Source organism: Folsomia candida, unplaced genomic scaffold (genome assembly GCF_002217175.1).
Source record: "Folsomia candida strain VU population unplaced genomic scaffold, ASM221717v1 Fcan01_Sc004, whole genome shotgun sequence".
NCBI classification, from domain to species: domain Eukaryota; kingdom Metazoa; phylum Arthropoda; class Collembola; order Entomobryomorpha; family Isotomidae; genus Folsomia; species Folsomia candida.
In genome coordinates, this window is record NW_019091196.1 from 6,826,648 (window position 1) to 6,844,358 (window position 17,711).

The window sequence follows — 17,711 nt, forward strand, 5'->3', positions numbered from 1 at the left end:
AAAAAATCACAAATACCCAAAACCCTCTCAAACTCAAAGTTCGTGAATTTAATAAACCTTGATAAAACGTTTATGAAGGTTTATAAAAATTAAACCGACGCTTAATTGATCGGCAACAATCAATGAGATTATTATGAAGACTTGACAGTATACATGTACTTGATTATCCTAGCTGACTATATAACTTAATCACGAATCAGTGCTCATTATTAACCTTATTTTGCTATAAATTAATGACCCCACGTCATCATGACACATTGTAGCTTGGAAGGTCTCTCTAAAACCATGTCAGGCAAGACATTACTCCTCGCGATACTTGTATTCCTGGCAGCATCGTTTTCGCAAAATGATGCAGCGCCGAAGAAAAAGGGTAATTTAATTACTTTTATGCATGACAAAATAATTCCAGGATACGTTTTTCTGTACGCTCAGAGCCAGGAATGACATATATTGGTCACTTTTCTGGAGGAAACGCTAGAAGCTTTCAAGCGTCTGATTACTACGTCAGTGACAATGCGGTGAGCGTTTATCAATGAAACTTATCCACCTTTCATTCACTAATCTGCATAGGTTCGCTAACTTAAAGAAGTTATAGGTACAATTTTTATTATAGGCGACCTGGACCATTGCCAACAATAATTGCAAAGCAATATTCGGAGATATCGCTAGTCTTGTATCGTTGGAGTCAGAAGACGAAAAAAATTCGCTTAACGCAATGTTGGAAGACTATGGCGCAGGTATTTGTGTTTAAAATATCAGAATTTCATAATTTAATTTACGATGCAATTTTTAAAACGTATGTGTATTTAGGTATAACTTATTGGACAAGTGGAATATATGACCCGAGTGGGGCCGTATGGAGATGGACTTCAAATAACGCCCCCATTGGTAACTGGGCCCCTTGGGGAACTGGATACCCTGGAAGCCCCACTTCCGTATCGCGTCTCGCAATTTTGTACCTGAATCAATTCAGCGCAAATTGGGTTTCCATTTATAATACGCAGAAAAATTCCTTCATTTGCGAAGTTCAGTCTACTCCTACAACAGCACCTCCACCAACTGTTACATATCAGTGTTCCACCGGAGCAACCGTGGTCACTAATAATTTGGCGAGATTAGTTCCTGGGACCGAGTTTCATCAATTATGCCGCTACGTAGTTCCCAAACAATCTGGAGCTTGCCAGATACGGTTAGATTTTTCGAGATTTCAGATAGCAGAAGATACGGATACACCAGTAACCGGAAGTTGTGATGCTGACACGTTCACAATCTCAGGGAACACTAATGCCCGATTTGGACCCCTTTGCGGAAATTTGGACGGGCAACATAGTATAAAATATAAAAACACATTATTCACTTACTTTTAAATTTATTACTCCAACCGTTATTTGTTTCAAAGTGTATTTGGATTATGGAACGAGTGAGAACATTAATTTGGACATTTTTATGGTTGCTTTCATTGGTCAAACATGGGACATTGGGGTGACACAAATAAAATGTGATTCCACTGACAAAGGTATATCTACTATTACTACTATAGTACATCGTATCAGATTAACATTTTACAACTTTTTGGGATTGCATTGTAGCTCCCAGTGGTTGTCTCCAATATTTTACGGAACAGAGAGGAACAGTAAAATCTTTCAATTTCAATCTTGGGCATCAATTAAATAATCAGGATTACTCGGTTTGCGTCAAGACAAATCCAAGCATGAAAAGGATTGAGGTGCACCTTCATGATCTTTTTAGCCCGAGTCAGGGCTTATGTACCCGTCACGTCTGTCTGTCTTGCGATAACTGTCCCGATCGATTTTAACTAACCCGATCGACTAGAAATTTTGCACATATGTAGTATGGGTCAAATGAGGAGTTAAGTTCAAAGATGAGCGAAATCGGTCTAGTGGTTAGCCGGTAGGGGTCATATAGGTGGGCGGGGTATCATGTACAAAAATTTCAAAATCGTCGTGGGAAGCTGAAATTTGGTACAGAGGTTGCTAATGGTTTATAATGATGGAATACAAAGTAAAATTGCAAAAATTTTCATCTGGAGGGACCCTAGGCGGTGACCCATACCGATTTTTAAAACTCATCCAATCGATAAAATTTGGTACATAGGTTGTTAATGGCTACTAATGGAAGAATATGAATTGAAATTCGACACATTTTCACTTGGACAGACCCTATTGGGTGACTCATACCAATTTTTCGAAATCGTCGTATCGAGCTGTTAAAGTTAAATTGACTGCCAATTGTTATTAATAGAAGAATGTAAATTTAAATGGGAAAAATCAATCTAAATTTTTAAACTTTTTGAAAGGCATTTACGATAAAATTCCATGCAGAAAAGTCGGATTGAATTATAACTCTTGGCCTCACTCGGGCTATATCAAGTCTGCACTGTAGGGTTTTGTTTACTGATAATGTTATCATTTGTATAAATGTGCATAATAATTGAATAGTGGAGGTCGTGTGGGGGCGATAAAGATTTCTCAATTAGCGGAGAAACCGAAACATCAGGACCTGATGTGGGTGGTCAGTCTGGCGATTCTTGTACACGAGATTGGGTAATGATTTATGGAGACACAAAGTATTGTGGTACCTGGTTCCCCGGCGTTGTTACGAGTAAGTTAAATATATATAATTATTTATGTATTGTTTAGTGCCATTTGTTAAGTTACGCTATTTTATGGTTACAGCGAGTACTCAACCTTTCACGATGAATGTCCACTTTGACGAGGTTGAGGTGCGATTTCCCAGTGATCCCAGTATTCCTGTAGACTGTACCATACAATCCTGTGATTTGTTTAATCCAGGATTTTGTCTTATTTATAGTCAAACTCCGAATTAAAAATTCTTCACTCGGTCTAGGCTCGTATTTACTAAATAAAATCCAACCTAAAATACACATTTATTTTCATAGCTGATTTATATGAATGAACCAATTTCGGCGGATTCATTTATACTAATTCTTAACAGATAAATTGAGATCTTGACTAGAAAAATTTCATGATGGTGACAGAGGCCGAACTTCATGTGTCATAGGATAAACTTAATATTACATAATTATTAAACTTTTTATTTTTATTCTCACTCTTACTACATTTTAACTAAAAGTGTACAAATTGCATACTCTAGACCATAGATAGCTCCTATTACGCTCTAAACTGTAGTAATCAAACTATTTATATGCGCAAACGTTCTTTCGTCAAGTTAAACCACTTGCATAAGAACGATTTCAACCAGATCATGAGATTCTGTTACATGCATCCATGTATTTACTTACTTTAAGATGCCACACTCGAAATACGTTTACTTAGTGCATTTAAAGTTAAACTTAAAGTTAGGATCCCAACAACTAGCTCAACTAGTGAAAAAATCTCATGAGGTCCATGAGGATTCATGAGAACCCAGCATTAAAACGTCACAATCACCAAAGTTCAACGCTTTTAACAGCATATATAATATTGATAGTGACTGAAAAAGTATCATACTCATTGCGGAAATCCTAAGAAGACGACGCTTTAAGTTTCTTTTATAATTTATTTTTCGTTTTATTTTACGTTTGAGGAACTAATTCGAGGTAAATGGTTGCAATTACAAGGATTATGTAGTTGCATTGCATCTCTGCACATCTACCAATCTAACATCAGCTCAACATTTCCTATTAGAATGTAAACCCCTTTCTCTTGAACGTGCAACTCTCCTTTCCAGACTAAATTTCTCCCCTACTAATCATCACGGAACTGATCTTGTCAATTTACTGAAAGAAAGCATTTTAAACATTGATCATTGTAAAGCTATATTCTTATTTTGGACGTCCGTATCAAAAATGCTTGACATGTGTACTGACTAACATACTTCAATGTAAAGATTACGAAAAATCTACCCTCAACTATAATCATAACCTAAATACATACTATATATACATATTATACAAATTTTGTAAAATTATTCTAATGTTCTGCAAGGGCCGTTGGCCGAATATGCAATAAATTTGATTGATTGATTGATGTAGTTGCATTGCATACATAATTTATTAATACATTTTATAGTTTTCGAAATGTCACGACACGGCCGCCGCCGCCACCATCATCGCCGAGATGAAGACTTGCTTGAAAATTACGGTCGATCAGCAGCAACTAATCGTCACCATGATCAAGACGATGATGACGACGATATCGAAATTTCCATCGATCTACGAGACATCAAAGAACAAATCCAAAACGAGGTGGATTACATTGAAGAGAACAAAGATCGCCCTGGACGATCCGATGGGGATGCCTTTTACGCAAATAAGACTTCCGGCTCTCGTGTCTCTGGATGGGCTGGGCGTCACAAAAAGGGAGAAACGTTGAACCTCGACCTGGCCAAGATTAACACGGAGGTAGGAATTTACGAGAGTGGGGTTAGCGCTGGGACGATGAGTGTGGGTGTGACGAAAGAAAGAGACCAAGTCGGTATTGAAGCAGGGCTGAAGCTGTCTCTGTCTCGACACGGTTGGGACCAGCAAAAATCGAAGGAGGAATGTTGGGAGTGGGCTACGACGTCGGCGTTGGGAGAAACACTGGAGGATTTGTGAGTTATCAAATATTTCGCAAGATTTAAAAAGTTCGAAATTTGGAAACTAAAAATTGCATTATAAAACGTTTGGTTGGAAAACCTTACAATTTTGTTGGATTTGTTATCTCAATGCGATAAGCAAAAGATAAGGTATGTATTTTTTTGCAGGTGCGAGGAAAGTTGGCGTCTGTTGGAGTTTCAGCCGGTCCCGTGGGGGTTGAAGCTGGTGTCGGATTTGATTGTGGGGGTCGAGTGGGGGTCGAGTGGGGGCGGATGGGGTTGAGACTAAATTGCTCGGCTGTGGGGGGAAGATTGATCGCAACGACGGGATCGAAGTGTCCATGTTTGGGACGAGTATTAAATTTAAGCCGTGGTGAATAACAGACGATAACAAATCGATATCGAGGTAAATTCTGAGCAATATTATTCAGTGCCTTTTTAGTACAATAATTCAAGAGCTTGTAATTAGTGGCCTTCATTATGTAATCGAGATAATAAATTTGGTGTAAACTGAGATTTTTTAAAATTTTTTCTGACAATTTCAAATCATGCATGAAGTTTTTGAAGGAAGACAAATTTGCACAATTTATGTATGCATGCCGAGCAGCCGTTTTACAGAGAATTCTTATTATGCAACCGACTTCAATTCCATAAAATGATTGATTTATCAGCGTACATGTATTTTTAATCGAGAAGATTGCGTTGGTTGCTTCTGGTCATATACAATATTCTCAAATTATACTGGTGACAACTCGCAATTAATTTTTTGACAAAGAACACTTGATCACTACATATTACATCCTATTTAAAAATATACGTGATGCCAATCTGAAATTAATTTGATGCTTGCCTCGACGTAATTGTTAAATACGTATACGACCATCCATGTAAAAATAAACCAATGTACTTGATGACTTTTTTGAAGGGAAAATCCCCATCGTAATCTATCCGATTGAATTTGCGAAGTTTATCAATTCCAGTCCATATTCCATATCACAAAATTGTCACATTTAATCTTGTCTTCATACTCAATATTTTTTGCTATTTCTGCAATATCTGTAACTGCTAAATAGTAACATTAGAATGGAGCTCAACTCTTCACGTTACATAATTTCCGAATCTTCTCATACATAATACGATTATGCAAACAAATATTTATATTTAACACAATCAACCACCAAATCAATCAGTCAATAAAATAATCACAGCTAAATCGAAAAACACGGTTTTACCACGCATGGCAAGAAATGATCTTCGACTTATCACACACCCACTTAAACCTTCCTATAAATATAACACGATTTTGGACTCAAAAATCTGTAACGTTCCGTCAGCAAGTCTGAATTAGTCTGAATTGAAATCGAACTTTTCGATTTGCTTTCTCCAAAATGAAATCTTTCACACTTGCCGTTTTAATTTCTACCCTAATTTTAGGAAGTCTTGCTTTCCCAACAACTGAGGACAAGAAACCACTCGAAAACAGGAGTTATGTCGTGGCTTGCTCGTAATAAATGCATCAAGAACGATTTGAAAAAAATTATATTTCATAATTTTGAATAATTTTTATAATTTCAAATTTCACAGCCATCTCCCCAACGGAGATTTGAAGAATGCCGAAGGGGAAATTACACCGATGGACTCGTCCGACCCATTTATGGTCATCAGGAACAAAGTGGGGACACAAATTTATCGCAGTGAAACTTTGGACAATACGCACGACCCTGTTTTCCAATTCGCCATAAATTGGGATGCCACTGAAATTTATAACTTCGAATTTCGAGACCATGACGCTTTCGCACCGGATGACACTCTCGGACAAGTAAATATTGGGGCTGATGGGTTAGAAGGGATTCATAATTTAGGAAACCCTGCTGGAGGAACGATTCAAATTATTAAGTTGGGGGCTTGAATTTTTGAGGTTGCAAAATGAAACGTGACAGCAAAATTAAATTACACAGCTAATAGAAAATCATGAGATGTAATTGCGTGGACTATTTAACGGCATCGTATTACAACATTTAATTAAAATTAAAATCTTTGCAAATCCGGGAACATGACGAAATATTTTGTACGTATTTTTTTTATTTTTAAGAAAATACACACATTCATCGGTTATCAGTCAGTTATCATGAAATTTGGCAATTTGTTTTATTTTCGAACAATATAGAAAGTATTTTATTTTCGACACTTTGCAACAACATAATTCATCACTACGAAAATTATACTCAATCCGACCAATACCCCAAATCCAACAGAAACTTGTACGTGCTCCAACCCCCATCCTCTCGATGCAATTGATCTTAACCCTTCCAGTGGTAGAGTTATTGGATAAATATAACAAAAATATCTAAACCAGGGGACAACACTCTCCATCGGCCACATAGAACCTTTAACAAATTGAGTAAATATTAGGTTCTACCTCAGAATAATTGCGAAATATGTTATTCATTAATACCGGTGGAAAAAATTGCTGTAAATATCATCCAAACCATGATGAACATCACTTCCGTAACATGACTACAAGCGGTCGCGAGGAATATTCCTGAACCCAATGAATTATTAAGAATAAAACATTTTAACTCAAATATTAGCGTCATATTCAACAGGTCAGATTACCAAAGGTAATTCCTGTAGATCCAACTAACACAAGGAGACCAATGAAAAGTAACCAGGATCCGTTAATTTCAAGATTAGAAAACACCGTAAGAAATGCCAGGAGGGTAAACACTTGGCAAATGAGGAATAAGAACTGGGTGAGAAATGCAGAAACTACGGTGTGCGTTAAACTGACGCCCATCGCAGCGGCACGGCTTAGCGTCCCGTTGGCCTTATCGAGGACGAGGAACCCCGAAATAATCGCGGCAGGAAAGAGGAAACTCATATCGATTATCATGCTCGGCTGAAAATACTCCTCCCACCCTCCCTCCAACTGGCCGTAAATTGGGTTAAACTGAGAAAAACGAAATTGAATTACAACCTAATTTGCGGTTAAATATTTAACTGCGAATTTAAAACCTTCAGGGGGATGTCGGCCAAACGGCTGTCTCTCCCACAATCTGCCGCGATTTCTTTGAGGAAAAAGAAGTATGCGTTCTTTATCTTGTTAGCTAAGAAACCTCCAAGAATGGCGTCTGTGCAGAAATTAGTTATGTTTGGACCCAATTAAGCCTTAACCATTTAATCTGTGAAAGTGGCATATGTCACTTTGGCGACTTGTCCATAATTCGTGACAAAGGCATATGTCATCTCAAAAATCCGGTTCATAACCCGTGACGATGACATATGTTGCCACAGAAAACCTTATCTTAATTCGTGACGTAGACGTTTGTCGCTCTCAGGCAAATTCGCCATAATTCGTGACGTCGACATTTGTTTTTAGCCCGAACCAAGGCTTATGTAATTGTCATGTCCGTCCGTCCGTCTGTCTGTCTTTCGGTAACTCTGGAACGAGTTGGCCGATTGACTTGAAATTTTTACGAGATGCATATTGGACAAAGTTAGGAACCGAATTCGAAGATGGACAAAATCGGTCCACTGGTTGACCCGTAGGGGTCGTCTGGGTGGGTGGGGTATTATGCACCAAAATTTCGAAATTTTCGTAGAAAGCTGAAATTTGGTGCAGAGGTAGTAAATGGGTCCTAAAGGAAGAATATGAACTCAAATTGGTAAAATTTTCATATGGAAGGGTCCTATTGGGTGACCCATACTGATTTTTCAAAATCATCATATCATGCTGAAATTTGGCATTTAGTTTTCTTATGGCTCTTAATGGAAGAGTATACATTGGAATCTGAAAAATTTTCATCTGGAAGGACCCTAGGCTATGGGGTGACCCCACCAAGTTTCAGGAATTAACATGGAAAGCTGAAATTAAAACCAGAGATACTTACTGCCTTCTCATGAAATAATTTAGGAAGTTAAATATGAACAAAAATTGGCCAGAGGGACACTAGGGGGTGGTCCACACCGATTTCTAAAAATTTATATAATCAGCCAAAATTTAGTATGGAATCAAAACATAACGTATCTCATGATAAAAATCTATTCAATTCCACGTCATATTCTTTCATTGCAGCAAATCATTATCAACTTTCATACAAATTTTGAATTTTCGTCACCCTTGACCCCCACCGGCCAACCACTTGACCGATCGAACCAGTCTTCGAACCCGAGTTGTGTATTTGGATGGTTTATATGTGTGGAAAATTTCAAGTCGATATAAAAAGAGTTAACGTGGGACCACAGAACTATACTATTATATCGCGTGGGACAGACGGACAACACTGGTACACAAGCCCTGGGTCGGGCTAAAAATTAAAAATTTTGCGAAAAAAGTTGTCACGGAGTACAATATTTGACTGGCATTTTTGGTTACGAATAATGATCCCTTAGAGATAAAGCTCCCTCACGAATTAAGGTAACTCTACTGTCGCCTGGTGACAGGAATTATGGACATCGTAACTTTTACTTGTCCTCTTTAAATGGTTAATTATGTACTTACTTGACATATCCAACCTGGTCGTAATTGTTGAGCCATCAATTGACTCGTTTGTTGCAAAGTTCCCCTCAAAAAATCTGGTCAATAAGTGTGTACTAAAATTGGAAGGCAGGTGCAACAGGCCATTGTCTTCTCCGTTGGCAATGGCAGTCAGCCCATCAGCCATCGAGGCTCTCCAGTTCTATTAGGTTAAAATAATTGAATAAGATAGTGGAATAAAGCCATCTCAGGTATTATATAATTCGAAATCCAACCAGAGAAATATCCTCAGAATTCAATTTTCTAATGAAACTACACGTAGCATAATCTTCGTCATAAAAACACCTGGATGAATTTTGACCACACGAGTAAGGGGAAGAGATTAAAGAAAGCGTGACCATTTTCGGATCCCCTCCAGTAATCAAGTCACCCAGGAGAGTTTGTAGGATTGGCATCATTATTTGTAGACAAATCATCCTACATAAAGATTAATTGATCAAAACTAATGTAATTGTATTGGAAATGTCAATGGGTAGGTACGTTTCGTACATTGGATTCCTAATTTGCGATGTTAAGTTCCTTTTCAGCAGTGCATAAATAATGGTTCCACTACTTCCTCCTAAGGCGTCGTTAAGAGGAAAGCTTCCCTTGTTCTCAATTATGGGTAAATTTTGAGTTTCATGCGTAATTGCCATTTCATTGTCGTCTTTACAAATTTTTAAAACCGCGTCTTGAATTAGTAATGTGTTGTATTTATTTATTAAATTTAGCGGAGTATCATCAGCAATTATCCTTCCATGTCTTAGTATCCCTATCTGTAAAATGTAGAAGAAGAGATCACAACACTTTTTTCATCTGAGCGAAGCTATAGCTTTAGCCCCATTTAAATTTAGTTTTGATTAGTTACCCGGTCACATCGAATTGTTTCTTCTGTATAGTGTGTTGTCAAAATTATTGTCGTGTTTCTTGCCAGGCTAGCCAAATGATTCCAAATACTAATGAGTACAAATCAGTAAGAAGTGAGAACAAAATATTTCCATAATATACTTATATACTGGTTTGAAAGTACCTCTCACGCAGCAAAGGGTCCAAACCTGAAAGGATTGCATTTTAGTATAGGCATTTAATAAAATCATTTCAATAAACAAAGTTAGGCTGGTACAGCAAAAATTAGTATTCGTGAAGATTAGAGGGAAATGGATATATTACCACATACCTAAAGTATTTGTTAAAAGGTGTAAAAAGGATGTTTCAACAAAATTCAAATACTACTGCTGCAGTAGTACTGCAACTTCATCAGTGTACGTAGGGCAAGTACTAAGGTCATTGTACATACTGCATGATACGTATATATTTATAGTACGCAGGGTATAGTACACAGTGTGTAGTGCTCATTTATAGTACGCAGGGTATACTACACAGTGTGTAGTGCACATTTATAGTACGCAGGGTTTGCACACAATGCGTAGTATGTACAACTTAAATCTTTAGAATCTAAAGGTTGTGTGGTGTACCTGAAACTGAAAATTCTTACCTACAACTGGTTCGTCAAGGATTAGTAAAGGCGGATTATGGACAAGGGCTAGAGCCAATGATACGCGTCTGCATTGTCCCCCACTGGATAAAACAAAATCAAGAAGAAAGTCTTATATTGAGTTTGAAATATAACCCAGATGTTATGTGCTTTTAGTCATTACCTTAACGTGCTGATTAGAACATTAGAGTCTCTCAATTGTAAAAGCTGAATTAAAAATTGAACTCTCTTTTCCAGGTCACTGCCTTTCATTCCGCCAATGTGTCCGTACAAGGAAATCATTTCTCCAATCGTCAAATACTTGTGAAGGCATAAATCCTGAAAACGCATTTCATTTTCCACTTAAAGAATGTATATTTACTTACTGGCATTATTGTAAATACCTGCGGCATATATCCCAAAATATTACGAGCAAGCAATTCTTTAGACCACACGGTTCTTCCGAAAACTGAGATGAAACCACTATCCAGCTTCTGCATTCCCGTGATGCACGAAAGCAAAGTTGTTTTACTAGATAAAATTAGCAGGCGTACTATTTTGATATTTTATTCCAAACAACTACGTAAATTTTTACCCGCAGCCGCTAGAACCCAGTAAACAATATCTACAAAAAAACACAAATTCACCTAAGCAATTTCACTACAAACAAAATGTTTTCGGTTATCTTACATAGTTCCCGGATCCACTTGCAAGCAGACGCCATTTAGAACACTTGTCGCTGAACTTCGATAACTCACTGAAGCATTGCAAACTTGCACAGCCATGCTTGCAAAATCTGAAAATAAACGAAATGTAGTATTTTTAAGCTCTTTTACATTATATAAAATATGGATGTAAATTACATCTATGTAACAGTAGCGTTCACGTACTGCAACTTATTTTAAACCATGAAAGAGTTTACTAAACCGGTTCAATTTAGGAATTTAAGTAGAACCACTTATAAGAAAATAAGACCAAATATTTCAAACTGGAATAAAAAGTTTTGCAGGGTTGCAAGTGGTCCCAAACTTGGCCATGCAAGCGATTAAATCAATTGCGAAATTATCTAAGTTGCTGAAGTTCTCCCTGTAAAGACAGGGCAGTGCAATATATAAAAAACTATCGTCAAATATAATCTCCGTTTACAATACATATATATGTACCATTCGAAAACCTGTTGAAAAAACTGATGCAATAAACCACTTTTAATTTTTTAGAAGTTTTATGACTTTTCTGTCTGTATATACTTCGTGAACTTGTTGCACATGTAATTGATAGGATAAAAATCAAAGAAAACCAGTTTTGCTGGAAATTCTCTTTGTTGACCTAGGTATGTATGTAGATATGTATGTAATTTGCATAATGTAAATATGTAGAACAGAAACTTCCAAGAAATGCAAATTCGTTTTATTATCAACATTAGCATTGTTACACATACTTTCTAATGGAACGTATCCAGAAAGAGTTTAAGCCGACGATTCTTGTCTGTTGCTTGGTCTTTCTTCGTCCTCTTGTAAAATGGACATATTTTCACCCCCTTTGTCAACATGGCCTTTATATAAGAAGTAAAGCTGGGCATGAGGAACGATAAGAATGAGGAGATGCGAGAACCAAAAGGCAAAGCTGCCAGGGCTAGACAGGTATTCCGCGGGAGTGGTTACTTCATACAGAGAGATTCCAATCATGGTAAATTGTCCCTGAAATCAGGAAAATAATAACGTAAATCCAATTTTTTTAATGACTCTTAATTATGCAATGGTCGTGAAATGCTAATATCAACCTGCAACGCAATTCCAGCCTGAACTATTAAAAGATTCCATAAGAATTGAGGTTTCTGTGGCTTGAAACAGTTTGCTAAAAAAATAATGTGCATTGGACAAACGTAGAATAGATAAATTAAAACTTGGATTTGCGAAAATGGCTCGGGATCTCGAAAGTTTATGGACGGTGTTGCTTTCGATATCCAAGTGAACAACCAAAAGTCGCTTCCCAGAGATCCCTAAGAAATAACCACAAGAAATGAAGCGCTCTTACAAATAAATTCATTCTTTTAAGTACATACATATGCCAATGACACTATACTCCACATTGACAAAACAGTAAAAAAGAAGAGAACCGAGGTGACAATCTTTGTCTCACGTGGTCTGAGTGAAAGTGAAAAATTCGGACTCCACTGTACTGACGGGTTTTTTTTTTCTTCTGCAAAAAATCTGTGATGAAAGTTAACGAAATATTGGATTTTGTACAATCTGAAACGCTTTAGCGAAAACAATCATAAACCTGAACAGAGCAATTATCGGGACCACGATGTAGGGAGTGTTTAACAAAGATGCCATCGTTGGGCCGTGTGGACCACCCATACAAAATCCGTAGATTTCAACCAAAAGCGAGGAGCAAATTATGGCTCCACACCAGTACAGACCGACACATTTGTATTTTTTCCTGCAAAATAATATCTAATAAAGGAAACCCACTAAAAAATTTGCACCTATTTTATCTTATGCTTACCCATTAGCAATGGCAAATATCATAATGAAATACATTGCGTAGTAGACGATGCCGTCAAATAAGCAAATCGCGAAACCAAACGAACTATTCAAGTAAGGCTCCCCATATTTGAGATATTGTGTCATAAATCCGGAAACATTGCCATTAACTTCCAAAGAAATTATCAAATCCACTACGCATGTAAATGCAAAAACGGTTGAGGCTAAAAAGCAACAAATTTAAGATTATAGTTTTAGAAATGAAAATTTAGCGTGCAATATTAAGTATTTAAAAAAATTTAAATTTCGGATAAAAAAAAGTTTCTGACGGTTTCCTGCATATTTTTCTCAGTTATTTTTAGGAATTGTATTTGCGTACAATAAAGAACCCAATCTTTTCCTGGGAAAAGTTTTCTCGTGATTACGACAATTAAGCCGAGGAGAAAGTAGCCAGCGATGAACATGTACAAATCCATGAACTGGAAGAAATGTTTACTTGTTTAGAATTTTATAAACAATTCTTCAGAATTTAGAAATATTTTTTTTATTGAATCTTACTTTAGGATTTAGATGGAGAAAAAGAGTATTAAAAATATACATGAATGGCCAAGCTAGCTGGCTAATTAGGCAAGCAAGCCCTACTTCTTGCAACTTGTAGTGTAGTAGTAACATTCTGCAGTAATTCATTGGAACAGTCGTGTCTCAAACGGAGAAATGGGCAGGAAAAGCGGATTTATATAGTTTTCAGATAACCTAACAAATTAAAACTTATGTAAAAATACATCAATACGCTATATCCAGTTAGTATTTTAGTCGAACCTGTTTGAAGGTTAACCTGTTACAAAATGATTGTGCAGTCCTATTTCTAGCTAAAACTTGATGAACTACCCAACCCCTGTTTCTTGCATCAGGTGACTCTAAAAAAACCTGGACTATTAAAAGTCTGGATAAGCTGATGACCCAAGTGCGAGAAAAATTCAAGTTCACTTGTACTTGACTTGCCTACATTTACATACGCAGATGTGTTCTTTAACTGGATTCATGAATTTATTTACATAAATTTTTGCAAAGTGTGTCCGAAATAATCAACAAATTCATATTTTCTTAATAACCATTTTTCTAAGCCGTTTATGAGAATAGTAACTTGATTTTTATTCATTAAACTCTGTTTCATTTCTGGTGATATCAGCGGGAAAGTCACGTGCCCATGTTAAGTAAATGGGCACATGACTTTCCCGCTGATATCACCAGAAATGAAACAGAGTTTAAATTGCTAGCTTTCACCTGCACTCAACTTCTTAAGGTGTTTTCATAAAATTTTGAGGCCAAAATATTAACAAAATCATCATTTCGTAAAACTACAATTTCTACACTAATTTTGAAACAGAGTGTCACATTTTCCTGATAAGCTGTATCTCAATAATGTTGGGAATTTAATTAAGTACATTCACAACGCATTGTCTTTGAATTGGTATTATCTAGTTCCACTAACAAGAATTTATTCAGTTACTAGATGATTTATCAGATCAGAACAGATCATTTGTTAGACAGACCCCTTCAAATAACTAAGGAAAATGAACATTTATTGATTAATAAGGAAAATGAACAATTGGGAATCAATAAAAATGACTTTTTTAACGTCAGTTTGCGCCTAGCTTACGTGGGATATATGCGATATACATGTTTAATAGCTCCAGTTTTTTTATAGTCCAAATCAGGTCTTGTGGAACTTCATGTCTATCAGTCAGTCTCTGAACACGAAAGAGGCTAAACACATGAACGGATTCGTTTGAAATTTTTACCATATGAATATTGCGAAAAAGTTTTCAATTTTCAGAAATTGTCTCAAAAAGCTGAAATATGTACGTATTTATTTTCCAGAATGGCCTATGTAACCGTTCTTTTTGTATGCCCGTCCTTCAGAGTGGGTTGACAGATTTTGGAAAAATTTTGCACACTCATTTACATATCTGCACAATGCATAAGACCAGTTCGAAGATGAAAAACATTTGGACCGGTAGGGGATCATACATATTTATATAAAAATTCCAGGCGTGGTCACCGTTGGTGCAAAACATTCTAAATTCATACAGAATTCATACATGTTGAATTATTCATAGATGGTCGCAATTCTAAATTCGGTACAGCGTCCCAATAGAGATACGTATTAAATCGAAATATAAAATAAAAAAGTTTCAATTTTTCTTAATTGGAGGAAACTGGTTCGGGCTGTGCAAAAGTGGATCGATAAGTCTTGTTTACTGTCATCACTTGCGGTAGTTAATTGGATTGGGATTTACGTTACGTACTTGTCACATAAATAATCAGATAAAAAGCCAAGGCTGACTAGTTGCAAATAGCATTTTGGTAAGTGCAGTGATTGATTAAAACGTTATAAATGGAGGTAAAAATGGGTATAGAAATTTTGGGAATCTGTCTAGTTTTGATCATTTATCTTTGCTGGCGAGTCTTTTTTCGGCCATTCAATTTGTTTAGGGTACGTAAACCTTAAGATAAATCGCATAATTAAAACACTGTTTTCTGAATGCATTGATAACCGTTTCATCCGTGCGGAATTAAATACAGAAAAAACTTTAATTAAATCCGGAAAAAAATTGTCTAGTCGTTTGCCTCTTGACATGATTTTTTTTAATTACTCGAAGGATTTTGGAGACCTCGGATTCGAGTCGGTTTCCAAAACTGGGAATGACATTTACAAAAGAAACGCCATTAACGAGATGCGGAAACGAAGAAAAAATGGGAAACTTCCGCCATCCTATCCAAACGGGTGGTTCGCCATTCTCGAATCTGAAAGCTTGAAGGCAGGAGAGACCAAGGAAATTTATGCTTTAGGCCAGAATTTAGTAGCGTGGAGAGGGAGGAGGAGTGGGGTCACCTACGTGGCCGATGCCTATTGCCCCCATCTCGGTGCACATCTCGGTGTTGGAGGTGAGGTCAAAGGTGACTGCATCCAATGTCCCTTTCACGGATGGGAGTTTGATGGAGAAAAGGAGGGAAAATTAACCCGAATTCCGTACGCAGAGAAAGGTATAGATTACTTTAAGTAACTACATAAATAAAATTATTTACAATTTTTTCATAATTTGGAAAAAAAGTTCCCGGATTTGCACAAATTAAACTGTGGCCTGTCACGGAGACGAATGGCTTCATATTCGTATGGTTTCATAGTGAAGGAAGTGGCCCGTCTTGGAATTTGGATCCTATCCCGGAAATTGTTGAGGGCAAGTGGAGTTATCGTGGAAGGTCGGAAATGCGCGTGGCTTGTCACATTCAGGTATGCAAATTATCAAGCGCACTGCAATAAATACTTCTATTTACCAACTGTTAGCATTTATGACAAAGTGACGATGCGAGTAATTAATTGTATAGGAAATACCAGAAAACGGTGCAGATCTTGGACACTTAAACGTACTTCATTGTGATTCCGCTTGGAGTGGCGATGACCCGAAGAGTTCCTGGATTTCAAGAAATTTAATACAACATGTATGGCATGGAACGTGGGAGCCAAACGTTAACCGTAGCCACGAAGCAATTATGAAGCTTACCCATTTGATTAAACTGTTTAATCGTTTTTCTTGTTTGCATATAAATGTGGATGTTCGTCAGGTAGGAAGTTTTTTAATGTAGGACTCGATGACTCATTGCCAAAATCATCAAAATCGGCACATTTTTACTCATTTCTCGGCTCTGAGAATTTATTTAAAAATATTGGGGGACTAATTTGTAGAGCAAGGCGTTGTCAATTTAAGAGAAACACTCCAGATTTTGACAATTTTTTTAAAGAAAAGTTTGAGACCTTCAGAAAAATTGGAACTTATCGAAATTGACTTAACAAACTTTTCCGCATTTTATTAATCAACTTACTGACTACAAATTTCTAGTCCCGAACTTTAAAATAAATTTCCAGAGCTGAAGAATAATTAAAAATGTGTTGATTTCGACGATTTTTGCGATAAGTCATCGAGTCCTACTTTAAATGGAATTTTAGCAAATCAAACAATTCAAATGATGTAGCAAAGTTTAGATCGGTCCTGGGATCGTGATTTTGCATTTTGACACATATTTTGGACAAGGCGTCTTCGTTCAAACGGTGACCCCAATTGAGCCCCTTTTGCAGACAGTGACCCACCGTTTCTATTCGGGGGGATGGATTATCCAACCTGTGGCTAATATGATACTAGATGCGGAGTCTAAGCAGGTAAATTAATGATTATTTTAGAATTTACCAATTTATGTACATTTATGTAAATATGTAGATTTCAAGAGACATCCGAATCTGGAACAGAAAATGCTTCTTGGATAAACCGATTTTGATAAGGGAAGAACAAACAATTAAATTATTTCGGAGATGGTTCTCCCAATTTTATTATGAAAACAGTAATTCCGACAATGGAAGGACAAATTATTTTAAAAAGGGATAATTTTTATTAAATGCATAAAGTAACATGAATATGAGAATTTATAAGATTTTTGTCACCAATAATAGTCATTTTCAAACCAGGTCGTAAATTATTGTTCAGTGCGAATTGACCTGAACTCCTATTTGTCACTATTTAAACGACAATTATTAAACACGAAATTTTAAAAATATCAAATGCTTGTATACAAATTAAAATATTAGAATATATTTCAACACAAATCGACCATTCTTCCG

The 17,711-nt window shown here is 36.6% G+C and overlaps 4 protein-coding genes and 1 long non-coding RNA gene across 7 annotated transcripts; 2 read left to right on the top strand and 3 right to left on the bottom strand.

Moving 5' to 3' along the window:
* Positions 1-232: 232 nt before the first annotated feature.
* On the top strand, positions 233-6,686 carry LOC110849207. The gene is made up of 9 exons (XM_022096583.2): positions 233-370; positions 433-518; positions 614-737; positions 811-1,329; positions 1,400-1,516; positions 1,590-1,726; positions 2,460-2,622; positions 2,697-6,064; positions 6,145-6,686. Exons 1-8 carry the CDS (start codon positions 250-252, stop codon positions 2,846-2,848), a joined length of 1,419 nt encoding a protein of 472 aa, XP_021952275.2. The 5' UTR covers positions 233-249; the 3' UTR covers positions 2,849-6,064; positions 6,145-6,686.
* On the bottom strand, positions 6,679-11,685 carry LOC110848589 (ABC transporter G family member 23). 2 transcript variants are annotated; one of them, XM_035851206.1, is made up of 15 exons: positions 11,441-11,685; positions 11,241-11,346; positions 11,146-11,175; positions 10,955-11,081; positions 10,735-10,889; positions 10,572-10,654; positions 10,107-10,131; positions 9,945-10,032; positions 9,587-9,852; positions 9,313-9,514; positions 9,062-9,239; positions 7,576-7,691; positions 7,177-7,510; positions 7,016-7,102; positions 6,679-6,947 (listed from the first exon to the last, which is right to left on the bottom strand). In XM_035851206.1, the coding sequence occupies exons 2-15, from the start codon at positions 11,333-11,335 to the stop codon at positions 6,736-6,738; spliced, it is 1,998 nt and encodes a 665-aa protein (XP_035707099.1). In that variant the 5' UTR covers positions 11,336-11,346; positions 11,441-11,685; the 3' UTR covers positions 6,679-6,735. The 2 variants fall into 2 exon arrangements, with proteins under 2 accessions (XP_035707099.1, XP_021951528.2); XM_022095836.2 differs by having other exon boundaries at positions 11,414-11,685.
* A 250-nt stretch (positions 11,686-11,935) lies between these two features.
* Positions 11,936-13,785, bottom strand: LOC110848870 (transmembrane 6 superfamily member 1). Its single transcript, XM_022096208.2, has 7 exons — positions 13,595-13,785; positions 13,416-13,515; positions 13,059-13,260; positions 12,831-12,992; positions 12,613-12,760; positions 12,331-12,549; positions 11,936-12,247 (listed from the first exon to the last, which is right to left on the bottom strand). Exons 1-7 carry the CDS (start codon positions 13,721-13,723, stop codon positions 12,017-12,019), a joined length of 1,191 nt encoding a protein of 396 aa, XP_021951900.1. The 5' UTR covers positions 13,724-13,785; the 3' UTR covers positions 11,936-12,016.
* Positions 13,786-14,713: 928 nt separating this feature from the next.
* Positions 14,714-17,700, top strand: LOC110848904 (cholesterol 7-desaturase). Of its 2 annotated transcripts, none has more exons than XR_004834758.1 (6): positions 14,714-15,533; positions 15,700-16,084; positions 16,153-16,331; positions 16,427-16,663; positions 17,072-17,255; positions 17,314-17,700. XR_004834758.1 is itself a non-coding variant. In XM_022096254.2 (6 exons), the coding sequence occupies exons 1-6, from the start codon at positions 15,435-15,437 to the stop codon at positions 17,476-17,478; spliced, it is 1,239 nt and encodes a 412-aa protein (XP_021951946.1). In that variant the 5' UTR covers positions 15,353-15,434; the 3' UTR covers positions 17,479-17,700. The 2 variants fall into 2 exon arrangements, 1 of the variants encoding a protein (XP_021951946.1); XM_022096254.2 differs by having other exon boundaries at positions 15,353-15,533; positions 17,082-17,255.
* LOC118435452 lies at positions 16,116-17,073 on the bottom strand. Its single transcript, XR_004834759.1, has 3 exons — positions 16,603-17,073; positions 16,434-16,512; positions 16,116-16,352 (listed from the first exon to the last, which is right to left on the bottom strand). It is a non-coding gene; the product is annotated as an uncharacterized LOC118435452 (long non-coding RNA).
* Positions 17,701-17,711: the final 11 nt, after the last annotated feature.

Bases quoted from the DNA above. Each gene is read 5' to 3' on its own strand.
- LOC110849207 (XM_022096583.2), top strand. From the start codon at position 250: ATGACACATTGTAGCTTGGAAGGTCTCTCTAAAACCATGTCAGGCAAG. The intron at 371-432 runs GTAATTTAATTA...CTGTACGCTCAG, and splicing joins TGCAGCGCCGAAGAAAAAGG to AGCCAGGAATGACATATATT. The intron at 738-810 runs GTATTTGTGTTT...ATGTGTATTTAG, and splicing joins GTTGGAAGACTATGGCGCAG to GTATAACTTATTGGACAAGT.
- LOC110848589 (XM_035851206.1), bottom strand. From the start codon at position 11,335: ATGGCTGTGCAAGTTTGCAATGCTTCAGTGAGTTATCGAAGTTCAGCG. The intron at 10,033-10,106 runs GTACTTTCAAAC...TGTACTCATTAG, and splicing joins GACCCTTTGCTGCGTGAGAG to TATTTGGAATCATTTGGCTA. The intron at 9,853-9,944 runs GTAACTAATCAA...TACATTTTACAG, and splicing joins AAACAATTCGATGTGACCGG to ATAGGGATACTAAGACATGG.
- LOC110848870 (XM_022096208.2), bottom strand. From the start codon at position 13,723: ATGAATTACTGCAGAATGTTACTACTACACTACAAGTTGCAAGAAGTA. The intron at 13,261-13,415 runs GTACGCAAATAC...GTTGCTTTTTAG, and splicing joins AAAAGATTGGGTTCTTTATT to CCTCAACCGTTTTTGCATTT. The intron at 12,993-13,058 runs GTAAGCATAAGA...ATTATTTTGCAG, and splicing joins ATATTTGCCATTGCTAATGG to GAAAAAATACAAATGTGTCG.
- LOC110848904 (XM_022096254.2), top strand. From the start codon at position 15,435: ATGGAGGTAAAAATGGGTATAGAAATTTTGGGAATCTGTCTAGTTTTG. The intron at 16,085-16,152 runs GTATAGATTACT...TTGGAAAAAAAG, and splicing joins AATTCCGTACGCAGAGAAAG to TTCCCGGATTTGCACAAATT. The intron at 17,256-17,313 runs GTAAATTAATGA...GTAAATATGTAG, and splicing joins TAGATGCGGAGTCTAAGCAG to ATTTCAAGAGACATCCGAAT.